This window comes from Mirounga angustirostris, unplaced genomic scaffold (genome assembly GCF_029215605.1).
Source record: "Mirounga angustirostris isolate CCGP_5_RB_7025 unplaced genomic scaffold, mMirAng1.0.hap1 SCAF_3, whole genome shotgun sequence".
NCBI lineage: Eukaryota > Metazoa > Chordata > Mammalia > Carnivora > Phocidae > Mirounga > Mirounga angustirostris.
The window spans coordinates 74,219,811-74,245,568 of record NW_026991711.1 but is presented as its reverse complement, the minus strand read 5'-3'; the positions used below and the strand labels follow the sequence as shown (position 1 = coordinate 74,245,568).

Sequence of the window (25,758 nt, the reverse complement as noted above, 5' to 3'; positions counted from 1 at the left end):
TTACTGATGTGACAGACCCCTGACTCTTTGTAGGCTTTATCTCCCACCTTCCCTTGCAAATATGTATTACCAAGGCATGCAGAGTACTTGCCATTTCTTGCTTCTAAGTTCTAATAACATGGTATCATCAATGTGGAAGATCAACATAATATTCTTCTGGATGTCCAGGTTGTCTGGGTCCCTTTGAACTCTATTATGACAGAGAACAGGATAATTAACATTGACCTGGGGCAAGGGTCTCCTTTGTTCATGCCACGTGGATGCCAACTGCCTCTGATCCTTCTTCCTGGTGAATACAGAAAAGAACACATCTACAGATTAATAGTTGAATACATGGACCAAGGCTGTATTAATAGACTCTAGTAAATCTATCTATCTATCTATCTATCTATCTATCTATCTATCTATCTATCTATCTATCTATCTATCTATAAGCAGCTGCAGTGGGGCCAATACTTGGTTAAGTTTGTGGTACTCCACTGTCCTATGTCATGATCCATCAAGTTTTTGCAAAGGTCAGATTCACAGATTAAATAGGGCTACGACAAGGAGCAACATATCTTCATTTTAAAAGTTTTCATGGATGGTACTAATCTCTGCCATCACCCCTGGCCTGCAGTACAGTTTTTTATTTACTATCTTGGTGGAAGAGGGGTGGTTTTAGGGACTACTCCTTGGAGTTTCCTACCATAGTAGCTCAAGGAACCAATGTGAGGATTCTGCCAACAGCTAAGCATTCTAATTGATGATACATTTGGGAACCAGGGAGGTAACTGAGGCCATGGACTAGTGCATCTGATGGCTAAGTGCTGTCACCTGGCCTCTCCTGTTCTGGAATTCTCTAATCCCCTTTGCTACCAGGAAGCCCAGTTCTGTAACACCATTATTATCAGCCTCAGCCTCCAGAGAATGGTCTCTTGGTGATGCTGGTACCCTTTTACCTGTGAATTTCTTATTGCCTTAGTTTTCCCTGGGACCTCTTGAGAAAAAATAATCAGCTGGTGGGCTTTCTGATCTTCTGTAGTAGATCCATTCTATCATGGTGTTATGGACTATTTGTGTTCCTCCAAAATTCATATGTTGAAATCAATGCCCCCTCCCCCTCCCTGCCCCACTGTGGGAGTATTAGGATGCGGGGCCTTTGGAAGAGGATTAGGTCACCAAGTAGAGCCCTCATGAATGGGATTAGTGCCCTAATAAGAAAAAGCTAGAGAGCTAGTTTATTATCTTTCTGCCATGTGTATACAAGAAGTCAGCATTCTGCAACCCACAAGAGGCTCCTCATTAGAACCCGACTATGCTGGCACCCTAATCCCAGACTTCCAACCTCCAGAACTGTAAGAAATAAATATCTGTTGCTTATAAGCCATCCAGTCTGTGGTATTTTGCTATAGAAGCCCGAGCTGACTGAGACACATGTCCACTTCTCTGAGCCTTTTGATCTCTTCCTCCACAGCCTTTCATGGCAATTCTGGCATTTCTACTGCATTTAATGTAAGCCACTGTTTCTTTCAAGCTTCCAAGAGCCATTCAACAGCATAACAGAAACGAGGTGCTTTCCAAGGAATTCAATCCTATTTCATGGGGAAATGCCCCTATACTGACAAATTCTCTTTTCTCCAGCAGCTTTTTGGTCTACCTGCTTTGCTCAAGCACAATTGTGGTCCCCTCTTGGACATTTTCTCCCTATTGTTGCTGATGAAAAGTTATTTAGGTCCAATTACTCTCTGCTTATAGCACAACAAGCACATCCCTAATTGAATCACGGTGAAATGTGATCCCAAGTTTTTGGTCTGGTATCCAGAAGTGGGCAGTGGGAAATCCTTGCCTTCATCTGAGATTCCTGCACAGGAAGGGAAGGAAGGTAGGAGATAGAACCTTCCTAGCAAGGGGCGAGAACCACTTCTGCAGGCCCAATAATTCAGGGGAGGGTGGGGGTTCACATGCTGTGTCTGTATGAGATCTGTATCCTCAGAGTCCCACTCCCTTCCTCTCAAACAGATCTGCCTTGACTGAGCATTGAGCTTTCCCTGCAGTTCTGTTGCTCCCGCAAGTTAGACCTAGACCTGCTGTCAGGAGTGGCCTCTGACTCTCACATTTCACTTTTAATTCATGATCAAGTGACTTGTGCCTGCCATTTTCTTTCCTTGGTTCATCAATGGTGCCCAGCACTACCCATCCCATTCCACAGCCCTTATAATAACTACCTCCTCCATACCTCTCAAATACCAGACAACCAGCCAGGGCATTCTCTTCCAACTGCAATACACACCAACTCCCTACAGGGCAAAACCTTAGCTGCTGCACTGTTCCATGTGCCAGGACTGTCAAAACTCCACTAAGGGCTTTGTGGCCAGTCGCTTAGCAGATGATGGCAACTCCAAAAGGTCATCCTTGCTTCCTGGGATTCCTCCAGCTATCAACTATCTTAGGTTGGATTCCCTAGAAACAGAGCAAGAGTCAGTGATTTATTGATGGAGTATTCTCCAGGAAAAACCTTTCAGTGGTGAGGGAAGAAAGACAGGAAAGGGAGAAAAGTTGAGCAAAGATGGGCTAATGTCTAGCCTACTTGGTTCTTTCATTTGGGAAAAATCAATCCTATCTCTCTCTGCCAGGCTAACTCTTTTAGGACTCATGAGCTCTGACATCTCCACTTCTGGAGAAAATTCACTGACTCTTTGACCTTGGTTGTTTTCCTTCCATGTGATCTTATAGTAACCCATAGTAACTTATCACATAATTGTCTTTCTACTTGTTTGAGGAAGAGAAAACAGAAGCATTTTTCAAAACACCCATGGTACTCCTCTCTCTGAGGTAGGTAAGGATAGATATAGGTATATAATATACACATCTCATATCATACATACATACATTTAACTCTCCAGGTGATTAAGATATATTTATAGTTCTACCTTAAATCCCCTAATATCCACTAGCCCAGCGGTTCTCAATTCTGGCTAAAATTAGAATCCTCTAAGGAGCTATTAAAAATTTTGGTATGGGGGGGTCTGACTGCCAAAACATTCAGATTTAATTAGTCTAGGATTAGATCTGGGCATCAGTGATTTTTTTTTAATTTTTATTTTTTAAAGATTTTATTTATTTATTTGAGAGAGAGAGAGAGAGAGAGAGAGAGAGAGAGAGTACAAGCAGGGGAGTGGCAGGTAAGGGAAAGGGAGAAGCAGGCTTCCCGTTGAGCAGGGAGCCTGATGCGGGGCTCGATCCCAGGACTCTGGGATCATGACCTGAGCTGAAGGCAGATATTTAACTGAATGAGCCACCCAGGTGCCCCATCAGTGATTTTTTTAAAGCTCTCAGATTATTCTAATGTGGATTAGGACTGAGAAGCACTGAGCTAGACTATGATGTGTATGGGGCAGGCTTCTGGTCCTATTCCTCCTGAAATTTCCAGGGTCTACCTCAGTATTTGTGGAAGCCATACACTAATATTGAATAAATGAATGAATGAAAAAAATAGATAAGTGCAATTTCTTCCCTATTTATGACAAAACTGACATTTAACAATTTTAAATCACATTTATAAATAAAGTTGACCTAAGCAAACTTTCCATTCCTGTGGTCACAAATATCCCCAGAAGAGGTTAAAAGTTACCAAATTCTACTCAGACTTATAAAAAGACAGTTTGGCAAACAAGTGGAAGATTAAAGCATATCTATTTTACTGGAAGAGGCAAGAGAACAGGGATGGACAAGTTCATAAGAAGGTCAATTTCAGTGGGAAAGGAAATAAACATGAGTACCCACCATGTTCCAGACACCATACTAGCTGTTTTCATACCAACCAGAAGGGCACAGCATACAATAGGAGCTCAGTAAATATTGTCAGAGGAATAATGGAGTGAGGATGGAGCAGAGGGTAGGTGGGAGGGGGAATGATTCCTGTGTAAGAAATAGTCCACACATGCACTGTTGAGAACTGTCTTTTTAAAATATGAAGGGAACCCCTGGGTAGCTCAGTCAGTTAAGGGTCTGCCTCTTGATTTTGGCACAGATCATGATCTCAGGGATGTGAAATGGAGCCCTGCATCAGGCTCTGAGCTCAGTAAGGAGTCTGCTCAAAATTCCCTCGCTCCCTCTGCACCTCCCTCCCTTTTTGAAATAAATAAATCTTTAAGATATGAAGGACGTCATATCTGGAAAGAACTATAATGAACTGGGCAGGAAATGAGGAGAATAGGAGACAAGAACTTAAATCTGGAAGTGCTTCATTTCAATAAGCATTGTTTATGATTCAGAATGCATATTCTAGAGAAAGCATGCATGGTAATTCCCAGCCTAGTCCAAAAATACACATTTAATCTGTAGTGGATCTAAATTATTAATTGTCCAAATATGGGTTTTACTTCCTGTGATCAGATGTACATACCATAAAGTATTGCAGGGAGAGAAGTGGGGAGAAGAAGGGGATATTCTGACCTTCACTTAGAAATGAAGTTTTTTTTTAAGATTTTATTTATTTATTTGATAGAGAGTGAATGAGAGAGACAGCATGAGTGGGGGGGGGGGGCAAAGGGAGAGAAAGAGAAGCAGACTCCCTGCTGAGCTGGGAGCCCAATGCAGGTCTCGATCCCAGGACCCTGAGATCATGACCTGAGCTGAAGGCAGACGCTTAACTGACTGAGCCACCCAGCTGCCCCAGAAATGAAGTTTCTAATCTAAAAATTGATTGCGTTTAAAAGTGACAAGGCAAAAAACAACAAACGTTGGAGAGGTTGTGGAGAAAGGGGAACTCTCTTACACTGTTGGTGGAAATGCAAGTTGGTACAGCCACTTTGGAAAACAGTGAGGAGGTTCCTCAAAAAATTAAAAGTAGAGCTACCCTATGACCCAGCAATTGCACTACTGGGATTTACCCCAAAGACACAGATGTAATGAAAAGAAGGGCCATATGCACCCCAATGTTCATAGCAGCAATGTCCGCAATAGCCAAACTGTGGAAAGAGCCAAGATGCCCTTCAACAGATGAATGGATAAAGAAGATGTGATCCATATATACAATGGAATATTACTCAGCCATCAGAAAGGATGAATACCCAACTTTTACATCAACATGAATGGGACTGGAGGAGATTATGCTAAGTGAAATAAGTCAAGCAGTAAAGTCAATTATCATATGGTTTCACTTATTTGTGGAACATAAGGAATAGCATGGAGGACATTAGGAGAAGGAAGGGAAAAATGAAGGGGGGGAAATCGGAGGGAGAGACAAACCATGAGAGACTATGGACTGTGAGAAACAAACTGAGGGTTTTAGAGGGGAGGGGAGTGGGAGGATGGGTTAGCCCGGTGATGTGTATTTAGGACGGCACTTACTGCATGGAGCACTGGGTGTTACAGGAAAACAATGGATCACGGAACACTACATCAAAAACTAATGATGTATTGTATGGTGACTAACATAACACAATAAAATAAAGTTAAAAAAATAAAAATTGATTGCATTTGAAAATTTGTAAATTGTTTATCGGAACTCAGAATTCATTTCATAAAAAAAAAAGTATACACAGTGGTTTAGTTTCTAAGCACACAGAGCTTAACTGGTAAATTGGTTGAAGTTAATTTTTTAAAATTTGATTTGATTCCCCTACTGTCCTTGCCCTGTAAGCTTATTCATCTCTTTTTTTCAGTTCCTTCTTTTACATCTGTGACCTTGGGCCAATTACTTAATTGCTATACCGCTCCATGTCCTAAAGTGTAAAATGAGGATAACCATAGGACCTACTTAATTCTGAGGAGTAAATGAATTCATGTCTTGCACACAGAAAATATTCAATAAATAATAGCTGCTATTTCTATTATCATATTATTGTCTGTCTATGGTGGGTTTCCCACCCCCACCCCCCACAGAAAACCTTAGATAAGGATTCATGTAAAAATACTTTATTTAGGAAGTGTTCCCTGGAAAAACCAGTAAGGGAATAGGGGAGTGAAACTGGGAATGAAAGGAGCTTAAGTAAGGGATGGTATGTCATCTTTGACCTAAATTCATAGAGGACACAGGAGACAATGTAGGTCACCCCAGCACTGTCCCAGTCAGAGGCTATGAGAGCTAGAGCATTCATACTTGCACCTATAGTTATTAAGTTAAAGTGGGGGTGGCTTAATTCCCAGGTACTTCAGCTTTGCATGTGCAAAGTAAGATGGGTTCCAGTAGCCTAAGGGTAGCCCCACATATAGCCCCAAGTCAGTGCTCTGAAAGGATAAGGTCATCTGCTTGACTTGGCATCTGCTACAACATCATCATCAACATCATCATCATCGTCACTACCTCCCATAAGATACACAATCGTATATAGTTTAAAAGGCATTGTGTCATGTTCTGGGATAAAAAAACACTCCCTGTCCCTCTACACATTAGATTTCTTCTGAAGCACAGTATAAATACACAAAGGTATAAGCAGTGTGTGCTAAATGCCAAATAAGTGTAAACAAGGTACTGGCTATGAGTATATCGGCTTTGGGTGACAAGGAAAGATGCTGGTAGTACCTCCGTTGTATCTTAAAGAGTGGGCAGGGTGTAGGCAAGTAAAGAAAAAAAAAGCAGGGGGTGTTGATGAGGAAAGGAGGGGAATGATGAATGTTTCAGGGAGAATCAATAAACTTGTTCTAATGTGGTGGTTCTCAACCTTGAATGCTCATTAGAATCACCAGGGAGCTTTAAAACGCCCAATGCCCAGCTGTAGCCCAGATCAATTACGTCAGAATTGCTGGGGTGATTCCCCAGGTATTTCCAATGGACACCCAAGGCTAAGGACCATTGTTTTAAATTGGCTAGGAAACAGCTTAAGAGAAACCGGCTAGGAGCTACACTAGAGATACAGAAGAGCTCAGATTGGGGAAATTTTGGCTATGTGGAGCTAATTATTTCAATCTCACTCTAAGGTTTCTATTGCAAGCTGCCTTAAAGCATTTTTCTAAGTCAGGCAAAAGTAAATACAGAGCCTGGAACATTAGATGAAGGAGTTTGAACTTTATGCTATCGGCAATGAAAGGTCACACAGGGTCCTTGAAGATTTTTGAGCACAAGAATGATGTAAACAAAACAACATTTTAAAATTTAAACAGGATGTAGAGTTTTAGAGCAAGAAGGACAATATCTGATGGAACCTGACCTTGGCTGGTAGGGGGAAGGGCTACTAAAGGGGAAAAGTTCCGGAGGTTCTGAGCATGAAGTTGCATGGAAACAAATAGCCTCGGGTATCAAGTATCAGGTGGTTGCAGAGGTGACCTAACCATGTTTATGTGTGAGAAAGGGAGCTATGTAGCTCACAGGAGAGCCATGTTTGTACAGGAACCAGCCAGAAGAAACTTGGCTTTTCTGTGAGTGGGCCTGAGTAACAGTCTAGCTAGCTAGAGGATGAAGCATATTGGAATGAGAAGCCAGAATAATATTTTAAGCCTTGAAAAACTGAACACAAAACTAAACTGTGTTCCTATAGATTACTTGCTACACTGTTGTGTAGCAAAATATATTTTGAACTGAAAAACAGAAAGCACCATGCTTATTCCAAGAAAAAAGGCATCTAATAGAAGAAAAAAGGACAAGATTATAATTATTGTTTATCAATTTAAATAGGTAAATTTTCCTTAATACTTATAGAACACAGGAGCAGAATTCATCATTGACAAATATGAGACATTTTCAGTTTGGGATGCCCTTATCAGTCTCTGTAATGGGAATCTATTAGCTAAGAAAAGAAGAAATCATTTTTAACCTGTTATTTATATTATTTCTTCAGCTGTCTGTTTTACTTAGTATGTATTTGATGGGGTCTTGCTACCATACATAGATGTTAAAGAAGCCAGGAATGAGGATAACTCTTTTTTAAATTATCCTACAAAAAATTCAGTTAAAAAATTTCAAACTACCGTTATGCTGTAAAAGGGATCCTGTTCTCATTTTCCTCCTTCCCCAGCTTAAATGTCATTGTCTGTCATTTTAACTACTCTATTGCCAATAATTCTAACCTCTGTCGCCTCATCTTCTTTTCATTAAACCCAGCTGGCAAGGCTCTAACCCTGGATGAATCTAACATCTGTCTTTGCCAGGCCTCCACCTGGGCTGTTGAGTGCTGGTGATGAAAATCTCACAACAGGGCAGATGGATATTGATATAAATGCATGGCTGCACCTGCAAATGGACCCGCGACTTTGGCTAGAAGTCCCACGATGATATTCTGCCAGCTATCTCTTTAATTCTGCCCAAAGCGTGTTTAAAACCTGTAGTCTTTTCAGACATGAAAAGATCTCACTGCTTTCTCCTTCCACTCCTTTCTCCTCACTTACAGAGGTAAACTTTTCTTGTACCTTACAGAGAGAACCAAAGCCATTTGAAAAGGAACTCTTTCAACTTTCACCAAATCCACAGATTCAGATGTACCCATGAAAGAACTGAAAAACATGGCCACAGTATTTTACACTTCCTATTACCGAAAAGTGGAGTATACTTGCCCCTCTTTGAATCTGGGCTGGTCTTATATCTTGCTTTGACCTAAACTCATTCCTCTCAAAGTTGTTCCCATCTCGGTAAATGGCACCATCTTCAGGAGTCATCTCGATTCCTCCCCTTTCTTCCCATCCAACTGAGCAGCAAGTCCCATGCCTACTTGTCTGTCTGTCTGTCAATCTCACTTGCAATCTTATCTCCTGCAATCCATTGTTAACATAGCAGCCAGGATATTCTTTTTAAAGTATAGACCACATCTGGTGGTTCCCTTGCTTACAACCTTCCAATGACTTCCTATTGTCCTAAAAATAAAATCCAAGCCCTTACTATGGTCTAAAAGGCCCTGTATAATCTGGTCCCTGCCTACCTCTTTGTCTTCATCTCACACAACCTCCCCCCTTACTCATGACACTCCTATCAAACAAGACTCCTTTCCCAGCTTAAAGTCTTTGCACTTGCTGTACACCATACATCCACGTGGATTACCCTGATCTGCCACCTTAGCAGGTTTTTCTCCTCATCATTCAGGTCTCACTAAGCATTACCTCAGAGAATCCTTGACCAGCCACCCAATCTGAAGTAATCTCCTCCAGGCTCATTTTCTATCACATTGCTCTGTCTCAGAGCCTTCATGGTACTTAGAGCTTTCTCCCTTCTCCTGTGAGTCCCCACCCCATCTTCCTTATCCCCCTGAATGAAGGAGCTCTCATATTCTTATATGACCCTGCCCCCATGGGCACACTTTGTGGGTCCAGGAATGGGCCCCTGACCTAGCTGGATCAGAGCCCTTCCTGTGATTTTTAGAACCAGAGTTGAGAAACAGAGTCAATTCTTCTCTAACGATAGGTGTCTGATGCCAAATTCAGCAACTGTTCGTGGTCATCTTTCCAGTCATGTGAAAATGAGTCTATAAGAACAAATGACATGCACATGATGAAGGGGAGAAAGAAAGTTACTTTTTATTTATTTATTTTTAAAGATTTTATTTATTTATTCATGAGAGACAGAGAGAGAGAGAGGCAGAGGGAGAAGCAGGCTCCCAAGGAGCAGGGAGCCTGATGCGGGACTCGATCCCAGGACCCTGGGACCATGACCTGAGCCAAAGGCAGACGCTTAACCATCTGAGCCACCCAGGCACGCAGAAAGTTACTTTTGAAAGTGCTTTTTGGTTCTGGTTGTTTCCAAGTTTTAAATTATATTCTGGATGCAGATGGAGTTAATTGAGAAATTTTGCATTAGTATTTTCTTTGAAAAAATTTAAAAGGCTAGGGTGTTGATTGACCTAACCTGTTCTTTCTTGTGTATAACACTACTCAAATGTAGACGTTTAATATGTGCTTTTTGATGATGAAGATGATGAATATTCCACCTGCAGAAAGGAAGGTTAGAAACTTTCCGCTTAAAGCACGCTCTAATATCAAGCAAGAAAACAAAAGTGGTAGCGATGAGAAGTGATCAACTCTGAGAAGACCCACTTGGGCTTTCACATCAATACATCATGATATATATAGCACCAAATTCTTTTCCACACTGCAAAAAAATACACATTCAGAGGCAAGACAGAGGTTAAGATGTTAAATGTTTTAAAATGACTGCCCCCCCCAACTTAAGGTCCATTTCAACCTTTATAGAAATCAAGCTATTCAACACATGCTAATCAAATATAATTATGCAAACTATGTTCTGGGCACTTTAAGAGATACAGAGATGAGTAAGTCAGAGACTCGGTCATTAAGGTGTTCATTAAAGGATGTATTTTTTTAAGTACATAAAAGAAATGACTAAAATACAAACTAGCTGTGATGTTTCTACATGAGTTACAAATAAAGTATAATGGCACCAGGGCTGGAGTAGGAGCTTCTGGTAAAAAAAAAAAAAAAAAGGAGGTGGTTCATATTCAGTTGTAAGAACGAGGAAAAGCTTCATGACTAAGTTAGGCATTTGAGCTGTACCTTGGAGGATGGGAAGGACTGCAAAGGTCAGAGATGGTATGAGGAAGCATCCAGCCTTTGAGGACAGACCAGACAAAAGAATATTTGGCATGAGACTGAAGGACAATGTGCAGCTAATGAAGGCCTGAACTCCTAGGATTGGCAGTAAAACAACAGAATGTCTGTCTCTTAGCATTGCTATTCACTGGATTTGGGAGGTTTGGGGTATGGAATGATCATTTTCAGAAATTTTAAGTTTGAGATGACAGCAGAATATTCCTTTAGGCTGAACAGGAGGCAGCTGAAATGTGGGGCTGGTGTTTGGGGGGCATGTTAAGACTGGAGATGTTAAATTTAGAATGTAAATAAAACCACATTTATGAAAAGCATGAGCATTATTTGCACTGTTCAGAACATGAACCAATGAGGGTCATAAGACTCTGCACTATCATGACTTCCAGTGACCGTGTAAAGAGACTATCAGTATAACCTGAAATTGAAAATCAAACTGAAATGACAGCTCCGTGTTCCTGATATGTTCAATTCACTTAAGTAACAATTAAGTATGAACCCTCATCCTTTGATCTATCGGAAATCCATTCTAAAAACAGATTCCATTCCTCAAGTTTTTGGAAACCTAACATGTGCCCAGTCTTTCCTAGTTCATGGGTTTGGCTCTGCAGGCCACTTCTTATCTTTTATAATTGAGTCTCGGGCTGCTTCCCTCTCCTTTCCTCCAAGCACGGACACAGCTAAGACCAGGCTGATAGCCTAGGGATAACAGAAGGGCATTACCACACAGAAAAGAAAAACCTAAAATTGAATATTAGATGTTACTGCTCCTAAGACATAGACCAAGCTCCCCTCCAAGTCCCTAATGTCTATCTCTTCCTTAGCTTCCCATCCTGATGCTGTGTTCTGCTTACCTCAAACCATCATATTCTCCCAACCTGGAGTTCAGGTCCCTAACTTTCACCCCAGCTCTGGAGAGGGAAGCAGGTCTTTCTCTGCCCTCGTCCAAGGCTGGCTTCCTTTCCTGCCCTAGGATTACTGACAGTGAGAATACTGTTAATTAGCTTGACTATAGTAATCATTTCACTATGTATGTCTGTATATATACAGACATATATATGTGTGTGTGTATACAGACATATACACACACAACACGTTGTACATCTTAAAACTATACAATTTTTTCAAGAGGCGGAAGAGGGAGAGGGAGAGAATCTTAAGCAGGCTCCACACCCCGTGCAGAGCCCCACCTGAGGCTCGATCTCATTCATGACTCTGAGATCATGACCTGAGCTGAAATCCAGAGTCTCACTTTCACTTATGTTTGTAATATGTGTCAATATGTTGGTATCATTGTGCAGCCCTTATCAGATTGTGGACGACAAGAATACACCAAGTAATAGTCTGTGAGGTGTTTACAAATATATAGACTTTTTTCGATAATGATAATACCCTTTCACATCTGGAGATCGGAAGTGGAATAAAATGTGGTTCTAATGCTAGCCTCCCTCGCACGTAAATTTCTCTGGTTAAGTTTATGGCCCAAATCACACTCTAGCGATACTGCAGTAAGAAAAAATTATTTTTCCTCCAAACGATTGAAACTAATCTCACCTTGGACTACTGATCCCAGCATGCAACGCTCCCGTATACCACTGTGTGGGGTGGAGTCATAGAAGGGGCGGCAACGACGGTGGCCTGTGCATTCTGGGCATTGTAGTCTGAGGCCCTGGCCGCCGTCGGGACAATCCACGTGGTGCGTCTGGCGGCACCTTTGGGCAGTGGGTACCCTGCTTCTTCCACCCGGTCCTCGAGATGCGGACCCCGGCGAGGCCGGACCGACGCCGCTGAGCAGGCTGCAGGGAGGCCCGGAGGCAATCCGATCTTTCGCGACGTTTTTGCGACAGCCGTGGCCGTGTTCCGCGAGTCCCCTCCCTCCCTCCTCTGAGGAGGTACCGGCTGTTGTGCGGCGCTGCCTTTCTGTTTGAGTGTATGGGAGAGAGAGTGAGTGAGTGAGTGTGAGCGTGTGTGTGAGAGAGGGTGAGGCGTGAGTGCGAGTGTAAGAGGAGGAGAGCCCGCCGCGGCCGCCCCGCCGCTCCCCGCAGCGGGAGCAGAACGCGCGGCAGGAGCGAGCAGGAGAGCCGGCGCCCCGGGAGCCCGCGGGGACAAGGGCAGAGACGCCGCTCCCCACCCCCAGCTCTCGTCCCTCTGCTCTCCTTCGCCCGGGGGAACCTCCCTGTCCCCCCACCCTCCCGGCCGGCGTCTGCCCCGCCGTCCCCCTGGATGTCCCCGGGGCTCTCGCGGGGCCTTCTGCTCTTGCCGCATCAGTCGGGCTGGTGCTGCGGCCGCCGGGTGTAGAGCGGGCGGGTTCCCGGGGGCTGCGGCTGCCGGTGCTTCCCCGGTCCCCACCCCTGTCCCCCGGCCCCCCGACCCAGCTCCCCGGCCCCGGAGGCTGTGACAATGGACTATGACTTTAAAGTGAAGCTGAGCAGCGAGCGGGAGCGGGTCGAGGACCTGTTTGAATACGAGGGCTGCAAAGTTGGCCGAGGCACTTATGGTCACGTCTACAAAGCCAAGAGGAAAGATGGGTGAGTGTTTGTGTCTGTGCCGGTGTCCGCGCTGGGCGGCGCTCCCGCAGGCCGAGGCAGGTAGCCCGCAGGGAGAGTGGGGCGCCGGCGTGCCGGTCTCCCACTTCCTCGACACCAGCATCTGGCCCTGCCAGCCAGGTTTGGGGAGGAAGTGGCGAACGAGGGATCCAAACCCACACGAAATCCTGCGTGCTGCTGCCTCTGTGTTCTACTTTGGTGGCTAATAGGGAAGAGGAGCTTCTACTCCATGGGCTGTATACTTTTCAAGGGTTTCGGTTATAGATTAAAAAAAAAAATTGTAGTAAAACGTCAGTTTAAATGATTTTCTGGGGGGGCTCAATTTATTATGGTAACCTTCTGGGGTATTTCCTCACGCCTCTCGAGTGACATCCATCAGTCTGGAAGGGAAGCTGTGATCCTTTCCCCCACCAGTTTGTGATTGATTTATTACCAAATTTGGATTTTATTTGGGGGAAAGAAAGCAGCAAGTAAATGTGGTGCTGAAGAGTTCTTCATAGTGATAATCTGTAACATAAATGTAGCAATTGCTATTTAGATATCATTAACCTGTGAGTTTTACGTAGAACAATGGGGGTTTGGTGCAGGGTGGGTGGTGGGGAAAAAGGCAAGGGACAAATAAGGACTATCTTGTTCAGGCCTGTTCCCCCAAAATTTAGTAGTTGGCAGTGAACTGTAAATAGTCTCTTTGCTTTAAATATTTTCCCCTAGAAATAACTTAATTAAGTCTATGACTGGTAATGCTCCCAGTTTAGTTTCTTAAACAGGCAAGTGAAGTGTTCATTTTTTCCTTTGTCAGTAGATGAATGTCGTGTAATATTGACAAAAGAGAAGGCAATTCTTAGTTGAGGGGAAAATATATTTTATTAACTCCTTGTTTTCCTCTTGTAAAAACGTATGTTGTCTCTGTTGCCTTTGACAGTATAGAAAATTGCTGGAAAGATAATTTCAGAGTTTATTATATAATCTTTAGGTTTCAGTGTAAACAAAGTAGGTTTACTTGAATATCACTGTTAATTTGTTAGCTGCTGTTCCAGGTTTAAAATAATTGCTTTTTTTTTTTCCCCCAAATTAGGTAGGAGGGTATGTTCAGAACTATATTAGCACTAAAAAAATGAAACCATTCATAAAGCTGAAGTAAGTTGGGAGGAGCCATATTTATAAATACTTTAATATTCTGGATGTTGGAAAAAAGTGTATATTTATTCAACGTTTTTCTTAGATTTAGTGAGATATCTTTTTAAAATAAAAGGGACTCTTAAAAGAAGATAGTGATTCTAATAAATTTGGTACGTGCATTTCAGTGCTTATATGCAGCAGTTAAAGCAGTACAGATATCTGCAAAAGGTACGGATTTGAAAACTTGATACTCTGTGTGCTGCATGTATTTAAAAGTACTTCTTAGTGAGATGGATAATCTGGTGACATTTGAGAAATCAGCGTCTGGAGATACCTACTGTTGACTCTTACTTATTTTTTCATTGAAGAATTCCGACATATTTTTTAAATTATCCTTCTCATATAATATTTTTCAAAAGCCTTAAACCATCTCCCTTTCCCCCAATATTATGTAATTTGGGGCATATTCAGAAAATCCCCAATCCCATGAGATTAGACATAGTAGTACATTGACTAGTCTGTCATCTGCTTTATAAAATTCTGGTGACTTTAAATTATTTTTAATCTCTCTGAGAGAAGCCAGTTCTATTTTCATAAATTACCAATCTAAGCTAATAAAACATAAGTTTATTAACTTTGATTTTATATTTTATTTTAAAACTATGATACTTTTTATTGGCAAGAGGTACTTTTAACCACATTTTCTATCTCATGGTTAGGTTTTAATTTAGACCAAAAATAATCTTAGAAGAATTATATAATTTAAAAATAGCCAAATGTATAGTATGTGAACGTTTCTTAGTCATTTGTGATAGCTAAAAAAGTAGCATTGCATTTTGGAAAAAAATAACTTTATTTATAATTCTTTGGGCTTGTTTTCCAGCAACCTTTAATGATTTTGTTTATAGGATGAAATTTTAAAAAATAAAAAAGGATCAAATGTCAAGAGAGTTTTAAAATTACTTAAGACAGTTTTTGTTTTCCAGAGGGAATACTTTTGGTTTGGCTTCTTATAACCTCACTCTGGTAAAATACAGCATTGTATTTATGAGGTTCTTTTGATTTTATGTCAGTGAAATGTAATTTAATGCATTTTAGTCCTGGTAAAATAAAATTTGTGGCTGTTTAATCTTTTGTAAAAAGATGATGATGAAATAATTTGTTTCTAGTATTGATTTACTTTCAAATTAAATTATACATTCTGTAACTGAAATTTCAGAGTACTCCAGGAACCCAGACAATAACACCTTCAAAGAGAATCTTGAGATTTACAATAAAATAGGTTTTGTTTAGACATATTTGACTATTAAAATGAACGTATGTAAATGTTGTATCCTTTCAGTTGTTCAGCAAGCATCACAGAACATGAATACATAGTAAAAGAATTTAGACCAGAAGAGTTAGCTTCTTAAATTATTTTTAGGAAATAAAACAGCTCAAAAGGTCTTTGACTTAAAGAATTATTAATATTCTCCTTCTAGTATCCTACACTTATGATAAACTCTGCATTTTAAGGAATGTGGGAAAGGAGGAAATACTTTATTTGAGGCATGATTATATATATGGAAAAAGGACCTTTTATAATTTCAGATTCTAATAGAGTTAAAACATAAATGCACAGTAAATCTTGGAAATAATTTGCTCTCACTGTCACCATAAATGAGATAGAGAGTGTCCTTTGTGTCTGAACACCAAAAGGGTACTCAGGAAGCAAGGAGATTCATTTTCTTTCTGAGTCAGTTGCATTTCCTCTTTGCAGAATTTAGGCAGCCAAACTCATTTTGTTCGAAAGAATGGAAAAGTGCAAGAAGACAGAAAACAATTTGTATTTTTAAATTCTAAACTCTCATTATAGGGAATGGACATTTCTAGAATTTAAAAATCAATTTAGGTAAGAGTTTGATCTCTAAAAAAGAAAAGCAAAAGGAATTCTCTTGAAGTGTTTTTAGTTTGCTGCATTCTATGTTCAGAAGAACAGATAATATATAATTGGGATTGTGTATGTGTTTGTGAGAGAGAGTGAGAAATATAAAGAAAACTTTGTTGGGGCACTTTTGTAGGCAACCCAGAAATTAGTAGGCAGTAATACTGATAATAGCTAAATTTGAGTAAGAACTAAGTCCTCGGTAAAGCCCTTTATATTCATCATTTATTTAATCCTCCCAAGTACCATATCCGAGTACCATATCAGGTCAGTTCTGTTTTTCAGTTTTACAGGTGAGGAAACTGTAAGAAAGGTTAAACTGTTAGAAAGGTTAAATTTGTCCATGGTTATACAACTAATTAAATGTTGGAGCTGCAATTAGGGGGTTACAAAGAGGTCTCTTACTCCAGAGTCCATGCTCTTAACCATTATGCTTCATATAATTAATATATTAAATAAATATAAACTTAGACGTGGAGATTTGGTGTTTTAGTGGGTCATTCAGAAAACATGAATACCTTATCATAGGACTAGGCTTTTCAATTAACTGGTATACTTTTTAAATACATTTCTGAACAGCGCTGTTTTTTTTCAAGTGCAATAAGTGTGTATGTAGATACATGGATATATCTATACAAACACACATATATGTGTATGTCTACAAATATACATACGTGTGTGGAGGGGGAACCAAACTCTAATAAGGCATGTTAAGATACAGTTCTTCATCTAGTGGGAAAAACTCTTAAGTTGGGGAGACTAGAAAACTGAGTTTGAATTCAGACTCAGCCTCCAATTACCAGTATGACCTTGGGTAAGTCACTTGCCTTTTGTAGACCTTGGTTTCCTTATTTGTAAGATTAGAGGGTTTGAGTTGATAATTTTTAAGGTCTTTTCTAGTATTATGATTTCAGAAAGTAAAAATTATGAATATAAAATGTAATACTTTTGCAAGATGAGGTAAACAACCACTAAAACAAATTTTACTTTAGACAGTGATACACTTTTATGTTTCTTAGTGTCATGTCTTAATGTGGGTTCTCCCCAAATGCCTAAAAGAAGTTAGGTCAACTTCCAAAGACTTACCAGCTACTTCACCTGTCTTATACATCATCTTTATCTCTTCAGATGTTGGGATTTATGGGCTAGAGCTTGCTCCCCCTCCTGTGAACCTAAGAATTTGACTTAAAGAATTATTTAAGTGGCTAGCACAAGGGACTTTTCTGATTCAATCTGCATTGGAGCTTTAATTCAGTTTTATTTATTTTTTGTGGTTTTTCAATTTTTTTTTTAAATTTAATTTTATTTTATTATGTTAATCACCATACATTACATCATTAGTTTTTGATGTAGTGTTCCATGATTCATTGTTTGCATATAACACCCAGTGCTCCATTCAATACGTGCCCTCTTTAATACCATCACCAGGCTAACTCATTCCCCCACCCCCCTCCCCTCTAGAACCCTCACTTTGTTTCTCAGAGTCCATAGTCTCTCATGGTTCGTCTCCCCCCCCGTTTCCCCCCCTTCATTTTTCCCTTCCTACTATCTTTTTTTTTTTTTTTTTAACATATAATGTATTATTTGTTTTAGAGGTACAGGTTGCACTACTGGGTATTTACCCCAAAGATACAAATGTAGGGATCCAAAGGGTTACATGCACCCCGATGTTTATAGCAGCAATGTCCACAATAGCCAAACTATGGAAAGAGCCAAGATGTCCATCAACAGATGAATGGGTGAAGAAGATGTGGTATATATATACAATGGAATATTATGTAGCCATCAAAAAAACCCTGAAATCTTGCCATTTGCAACGACGTGGATGGAACTAGAGAGTATTATGCTAAACGAAATAAGTCAATCAGAGAAAGACATGTATCATATGATCTCACTAATATGAGGAATTCATAATCTCAGGAAACAACCTGAGGATTGCTGGAGTGGTGGGGGGTGGGAGGGATGGGGTGGCTGGGTTTAATTCAGTTTTAATTCCTTAATTATGATCAGAACTTGGTGGAACCCTTTATTTCCCCTGGAGGAATCTAATAGTTTTTCTTCTGAATATTACTGAACTCTGTATCTGTGTTCAATTTGATTTAAATATTTCTTTAGATGTCAGAAATGCCAAATACAAAATGTATACCCATTGCTGGAGATTTTGCATGCCCAATAAGGAGTATTCCTTATAACTTTTAAAAAATATGATGGAAAGGACAAGCAGAATATTTACTATGCACTTTATATCTACTTGCTGTTGAATTTATCTACCTTAGATATTCAGTGCATTTAGAACCACTTGGAGGTTTCATGCTTAAATTCTATTTTCTGAGTAGCAAAACTGGCAAATTAAATTAATTCATTTGGGATTTGTTCATTTGATTTTTACTTTTGCTGGTTCTTTCCATTCAATCATTCATTAACCAATATTTATTGGACCCTTTATGTGCCAAGTACTGTCCAAAGTATTGGGAATACAAAGATGAGTAAAACATTCCATTATTTGAGGAGGTATCTACTGGGGAAATCAATGTAAATAAACTGTAGCAATTTAATCAGCACTATAATTAATACAAGGTGCCATTGGAACACAGAGATGGAAAGTCCCAACTGTTTAGGGTTTTCAAGGAAAGCCTGTCAAAGATGGCAACATTTTGTTTGACTCTTAAAAGATGAGGAAGATCTCATCAGAAAGCGTGTTTTAAGAGGACTGGGATAAAGAGGGGTGCTTTTTTATTGTGTTCTTACAGACCCCAGCAAATTTTGTCTGTTTGAATTTTTTCTTCTCACATGTTACCTCCCCACACCTTTTTGCCTTTGAGCTCTTGTTGTATGTGTTGTATTATGTACATGCACTACAGATGGTCCATTGTACCCGCTGGACATGATGAGGTTTCTGTTACTTCACAGCGAACACCTTAATTCTCTGTGTGGCAGTTTTCCATCACAAGAATGTTGCTGAATCAGAGTATGGGCAGGCTCTGAAATTCAACTGTCTTGACTTAAGAATTTATCTCTCATATGTAAAGCTGCCATGGCAGAACTCCATTTTGATTACAGCTCTGGATAGCAGATGATTCTACTTTGGTCTCACCTCCACGAGGAGTGGGGAGCCAGAATTTTCTATGCTGTAAGATGGTGGCAACAAATTGGAGGGGGAATTTCTCTTGTTGGAATCTGATGTGTGAAGAGATGGGAGGGAGCTGGGAGATGGCTTCCAGCATCCTGGATTTCAGCTAGGAACATAGAAATAATGACAGATTATGATAAATTACTATAGGCCATTTGCAAACTTACCTACTTTTTCAAAAATTATTTCTCTTAGCAAATGTGTTCAGAATTATGATTTATAAAACATTTGAAATGTGACCCATATGTAAGTTGGGAACTGTATGTGCCAAATCAGTGTTGATAAATAGATACTATCCCTGTGGCTGGTGTCATCTTTCTTGTAGTGCCTTTAGTTGTTGAATCCAATCCTCATTGTCTGTTTATTCTTTTTTTATTCTTTTTCTGTTCTTAGCTGCTGCTAGAGAATGAAAATCCTACTGTCCTTTCTTCCTTCAGAACAATTTGTAAATCCTTTCCTTCACACCAGCTTAGGTAGGCCTTGGTCATCTCTTTGTTACTTAGAAACTAGTAAGATATTTTTTGTCTTTAGATATCTCTGGTTACTTCAAGGCAGTTCTTGATGTTGTCACTAAAAAGTGACCTTCAGCTGTTACTTTGATCTTAATACTTGAAGACCCGTTAGTGTCATGATTCTCAAGATTCTTTAGTATGGTTGTTATCAAAGTCACAAAACCAGTCCCTGCTGTAGTAAGCTGCCTTTGCTGATGGAATTATGTCATGTCCTTCAGATGTGTTATGGCAGAAAAAATGCTGAGAATCCCTTTCTGAAATTGAGATATATTACATATCATAACATTCACCCTTTTAAAGGGTGCAATCCACTGCCTTTTAGTATGTTCCCAAGGCTATGTACTCATTACCCCTATCTAATTCCAGAACATTTTTATTACTCCAAAAAGAAACCCCATATCAGTTAGCCATCACTGCACATCCTCGTCTTCCCAGCTCCTGGCAACCACTAACATATTTTCTTTCTCTATGGATTTGGCTATTCCAGACATTTCATATAAATGGAATTATACAGTGTGTATATGTTGTGCATGTATCAGTATTTCATTCCCTTTTATGGTTGAATAATATTGCATTGTATGGATATACCACATTCTGTTTACTCATTCATGAGTTGGTGGACATTTGTGTTATTTCTCCTTTTTGGTTATTATGAATAATGCTGCTATGACATTCAATGTTTGAGTTGTGTGGGTATTTGTTTTCAGTTCTCTTGGGCTATATTCAGGTGTGGTTAACTCTTATGTTTAGCTTTTTGAGAAACCACCAAACTTTTCAAAGCAGCTGAGAACACTTTGGAGTGGCTTTACCTTTTCTTTGGTTTAGGACCAAGATCTTTGTCCTTTGTGAGACCTGACTAGACTGTCTATTCCCAGGACATTGTTCACATTCATCCATTGCAGTGATTCTGAAATGCAGGTTAATACAGTTGTTCCTCCATCAAATCAGACAACCATTCTGACCTTTGTCTCAGGCAGCACCTTGTGCCAGAAATTTTTCCCCCCAACATTTAGGTTCAGAAATCCTAACTACTTTATCTTAACATACAACTCCAGTTAATCTCTCTTCACTCATCACTCCACACAACATATTTAGTCCTTCATAGATGTATTGTGTAACTACTTCAGTGTATATGTGGTTAATGTTTATATGTCCTTTGGGTCTTTCTGGTGAATGTTTATGGGTTAGATATTATAGATTTCCTCTAGGGCAGTAATTGTGTTCCCCTCAGTTCCTGGCACATTGCCAAATGTTGACAGGTATTGAATATTTTTGGTGTACTTGTTCTCTTTAGCTGTAGTTGTTTGTTTTTGGTAAAAAGTTTTTTAATGTTTTTTATTTATTTGGTGGCTATTTGCTGAATATGTGTAATATGCCAGGTTTTGTGCCAGATATGGGTGATTCAGCAGTCAATAGGCCATGGTCTAAGTCCTTAGGGAACTTACAGACTTTTGAGGGATGCAGGCAAGTAAAAAGGTAATTAGAGCATAGTGGGATAGGGCTGTGATTGGCAAAATATATAGGTTGCCATATGGGTACTTGATCTGCTCTTGGGGTTCAAGGATGATATTTGAGTTGCGACTTGAAAGATAATTAGAAGTTACACAAGTGAATGGGCAGTACATAAGAGTGAGTGAGGGTTGGGGCGCTTGGGTGGCTCAGTTGGTTGAGCGACTGCCTTCAGCTCAGGTCATGATCCTGGAGTCCCGGGATCGAGTCCCGCATCGGGCTCCCTGCTCGGCAGGGAGTCTGCTTCTCCCCTGACCCTCCTCCCTCTCATGATCTCTGTCTCTCATTCTCTCTCTCTCAAATAAATAAATAAAATCTTTAAAAAAAAAAAGAGTGAGTGAGGGTTGGGGAGTTACTGTGCAGGCTAGAGGGGTAGCATCTGGTTCCTGAAATTGTTTATAAAGGAAGGGGTTCTATCTGGTAAAAGGGAGTGTGATAGGGATTTTATGGTGTGTAGTAAACAAATTTTAACTTAAATTATTTATTTGAAGTGATTTCAGGAACTTTTATGTCATGTTGTAGGAGGGAAGGCTAAAGCTCTCTCCAGGACCCTTTAGAGCCACCACTGAGTAGCATTTATAGAGATAGGAAGGAAAGATGGAGGGAATTGAAAGAATTTCAGTGCCAGATCTTAGAGAGTAGTAACAGGTGAGGTGAGAGGTATAAAAAATTAAGTTGGAGAAGTAAGTGGGGTCTTGGAAATCATGTCATGGACTTTGTACTTTATTCTGAAGACAATGGGGACCATTTGTAGGATTTTAAGCAGATAGTAACAAGTTCAGATTAATCATTTAAAAAGATTGCTTGGCTTAGTAAAGCATACGTACAAACAAACAAAAAGATTTCTTGGCAACACATTCAGAATAACTACAGGGAACTGGGGTTAGGAGAATGTAATAGTTACCTAGGTAAGAGATGCTGGAGGCTTGAATTAGGAAATGACCGAGGGAATGAGGAACAATTGATAGGATTTGTTAATTTCTTGGATGTGAGAGAGGAAGAAGTAAGAAGAACCAAGGATAAGGCCTAGGTTTCTGGCGTGAACAGCAGGATATTGCCATTCATACAGATAGCCAAAACAGGAAGAGGAACAAGTTTGTGTTTTGATGTATTGAATTTTGTGTACCTGTTAAACATCTAAAAAGAAATGTCCATTAGGCAGATACATGAGTCTAGTACTCAAGAGAGAGATCTGGGTAGAGATAAACTTGGGAGTTACCAGGTACTTGAAGCTTCGAGCGATCTTGAAATTGTCTAGGGAAAGTGTAGAGTGAGAAGAGGTCCTAGGATAGAATGTAGAGAAAAAGACGTCCATCCAGGAGGCCAATAAGTTGAGTCCTGAGAAGGAGAAAACTCAGGATCAACCCCATTGTGCAGCAGGATTTGTGCTTATTGGCTGTACACAGCAACTTGGAGAAAAACCAGAGTGTTTTCAGAAGGAGTGGTAGGCATACCATATGCCACACAAAGGGCAAGGGAGATAATGAAGTGTTTGGGTTAAGTAATGTATTCTAAACAAAAGAAAAATTCAGTGAAAGATTTTTGGACCCTAGAGCTGACATTATAACTCACTTTGTAGGTTTTATCCAAAATGTTTTGTGGTACTTTTATGGGTACTTTTATTTGTTTGTTCATTCATTCCATGCTGTTCAAGGTAGTTCTTATTTTTTTAATAAAATAGCTTTTTTTTTCTCTGATTGTAAAAGTGATACAGGTTCGTTGTAGAAAATTCATAGTCCAGAAAGGTATACAGAAACTAAAAGCCCTAACTCTACTATTAGGAGACAATTACTATTTTCTTTATCATCTTCACAGATAATGCTATGAATGTAAGTAGAGATTAATGAAATCTAGTATGATCTTACTTTTTTTTATTCAAGAATATTATGCATCTTTTCCTGTCAGTAAATATAGCTCTAAATGAGTTTTAATTATTGTGGGCATTACGTATGTATGAATATAAATATGTATCTAGTGAACCAGTTCTCTAGTGATAGAAAAAATTTAAGTAGTCTCCAAACTTTAGCCATTACAATTATCAGAGGACCTCTTAGAAAATATGTCTGCAGTTCTCTAACTGTAGCAAGTCCTTGAAGTGGAATTTCAGGGTCAAAGGTTATATACTTTAAACAACTGTCTTTTTTATTATAAAATAAGATTGGAATATGAAATTCGTATATTCTCATAATAAAAAATTCAGACAGTACATAAAGTTAACTAGGAAAATCTAAGTCTCCCTCTTTAGAATAATCATTGTCAGCAGCTCCTCGTGTATATGCGTATAGAAGCATATATATGTATGGGTAGACTTTGAAATTTATTGTAATACTTTTTTCATTTTGAGCAGACAATACATGCATATGAAAAAAATGTAAATATACTGGTGTTCTCACCTCCATCTCCTCCAGCCACTCAGGTCCTCTTCCCAGAGCTGTCCACTGATAGCTCTCTTGTGTGTGCTTTCCAGTTTGTGGGAACAAACATCTTTTGACTTTGTTTATGTTACTATTTTTCGTGTGCAACTCTTACTTTTATGAAGTCACATTTATCATTCATTTCTTTAATGGCTGCTGGGTTATGTGTCAGAATTAGTTAGGTCCGTATATCATCTTTAAACACAAATTGTATAATAATGTGTATATAATTCTGTGCCTTGCTTTTTTCAGTTCATATGTTTTGGTGATCAGTACCTGCACATGTAACGCAATTCATTCCATCAGCTCATCATCCTGTTTTATGGATGTAATGTAACATACTGGTCCAGTTGAGGGCATTTAGGTTCCTTCACTTTTTTGTGCTCCTTAAAAGCACTGCAATAAATGTCCTTTACATCTTTCTTTGCACACAGCATTCTCTCAGATGGAAGCAGAACTTCCCAGATCCCCAGAATTCCCCACAGAGATATTTGCTGATACCACTGCAAAGAGTAAAATTTTCATGTAGGAAGAGAAGCTCCCTTGCTCTATCTACAGGGACTTTTATCCCTCTTGGCTTTCAGTGGTCCTAGAAACTGGTCATTATGCCCAAGCACAAGTTACTGATAACAACCCTGGTACATCACTGCAGGACTGGTGAAGTGCAGGTCAGTTTCTCAGTAATAAGTCCTAATAGGCCTGGGTTAAGGCTCTTCTGTGGGTCAATGTTATGTCCTCTAAAAAGGTTGCACCAATTACACTCACATCAAAACTCCAAAAACAAAATTTATCTGAAAGGAGAAGTGGGAATAGATATAGTAATGATATGTTTGAATCATGGGGGTTAAGTACATTGTAAAGTTGGAATTGTTTAGATTATTCTTTTGCTTAGAGTTTTCTTTCCCCATATAGTCCTTTGTATTTTAGATTACTTGTTGGGATAGAAAAACTTAAGAGCCATGTGGATGTTTAAAGATACAGTCAGGGGCGCCTGGGTGGCTCAGTCGTTAAGCAGCTGCCTTCAGCTCAGGTCATGATCCCAGAGTCCTGGGATCGAGTCCCACATCGGGCTCCCTGCTCAGCGGGAAGCCTGCTTCTCCCTCTCCCACTCCCCCTGCTTGTGTTCCTGCTCTCGCTGTCTCTGTCAAATAAATAAATAAAATCTTTAAAAAAATAAAATAAAGATACAGTCATTATTATGTTTACATCTTATTTTATGTTCATTTCATCAGATTTCTCTATTCCTGCTTAATACTGCTGATACACTTTGTTCCTATTACAAATAACTAATGCTCTAGATGTGTTCTACCTCCAACCACTTAAAGCACTCTTTTTTTTTTTGATGTAGTGTTCCATGATTCATTGTTTGCATATAACACCCAGTGCTCCATGCAATACGTGCCCTCCTTAATACCCATCACCGGGTTAACCCATCACCCCAGCCCCCTCCCTTCTGAAACCCTCAGTTTTTTCCCGGAGTCCATAGTCTCTCATGGTTCGTCTCCCCCTCTGATTTCCCCCCCTTCATTTTTCCTTTCCTTCTCCTGATGTCCTCCATGCTATTCCTTATGTTCCACAAATAAGTGAAACCATATGATAATTGACTTTCTCTGCTTGACTTATTTCACTTAGCATAATCTCCATGTTGATGCAAAAGTTGGGTATTCATCCTTTCTGAAGGCTGAGTAATATTCCATTGTATATATGGACCACATCTTCTCTATCCATTCGTCTGTTGAAGGGCATCTTGGCTCCTTCTACAGTTTGGCTATTGTAACACGCTGACTCTTACTTTTACTTAGATGATCACTTCTATTTCCTGTTGCTTGGCTTTGGTCATCCTTTCATTCTCTGCCCAGCACTGACCTTCACCCAATCTTTTCCTTTCTCCCCCTTTTTGGCTTGCTTTTTATGTTTTTTTTTCTTAACTTAGTTTAATTTTACATAAATTCATTTAATTAACATATAGTGTATTATTAGTTTTAGAGGTAGAGTTCAGTGATTCATCCATTGCATAAAACACCCAGTGCTCATCACATCACATGCCTCCTTAATGCCCATCACCCTGTTACCCCATCCCCCCCTCCTCCCCCCTCCAGCAACCTTCAGTTTGTTTCTTATGGTTAGGAGTCTC

General features: G+C 39.8%; 1 protein-coding gene across 17 annotated transcripts in view; it reads left to right on the top strand.

Annotated features, from left to right (window-relative positions):
- Positions 1-12,160: 12,160 nt before the first annotated feature.
- CDK8 (cyclin dependent kinase 8) overlaps positions 12,161-25,758 on the top strand; it is a 145,358-nt gene continuing 131,760 nt past the window's right edge. For 10 of the 17 annotated variants that reach the window (XR_010410070.1, XR_010410071.1, XR_010410068.1 and 7 more), the window contains exon 1: positions 12,161-12,998. Coding sequence is in view for 5 of the 17 variants with exons in the window: in XM_045869222.3 (XP_045725178.1) it covers positions 12,871-12,998 (128 nt within the window). In the remaining 12 variants the exon portion in view is untranslated. The remainder of the gene's footprint in view (positions 12,999-25,758) is intronic. The other 7 variants (XM_064586284.1, XM_064586283.1, XM_064586282.1 and 4 more) reach the window with 2 other exon arrangements.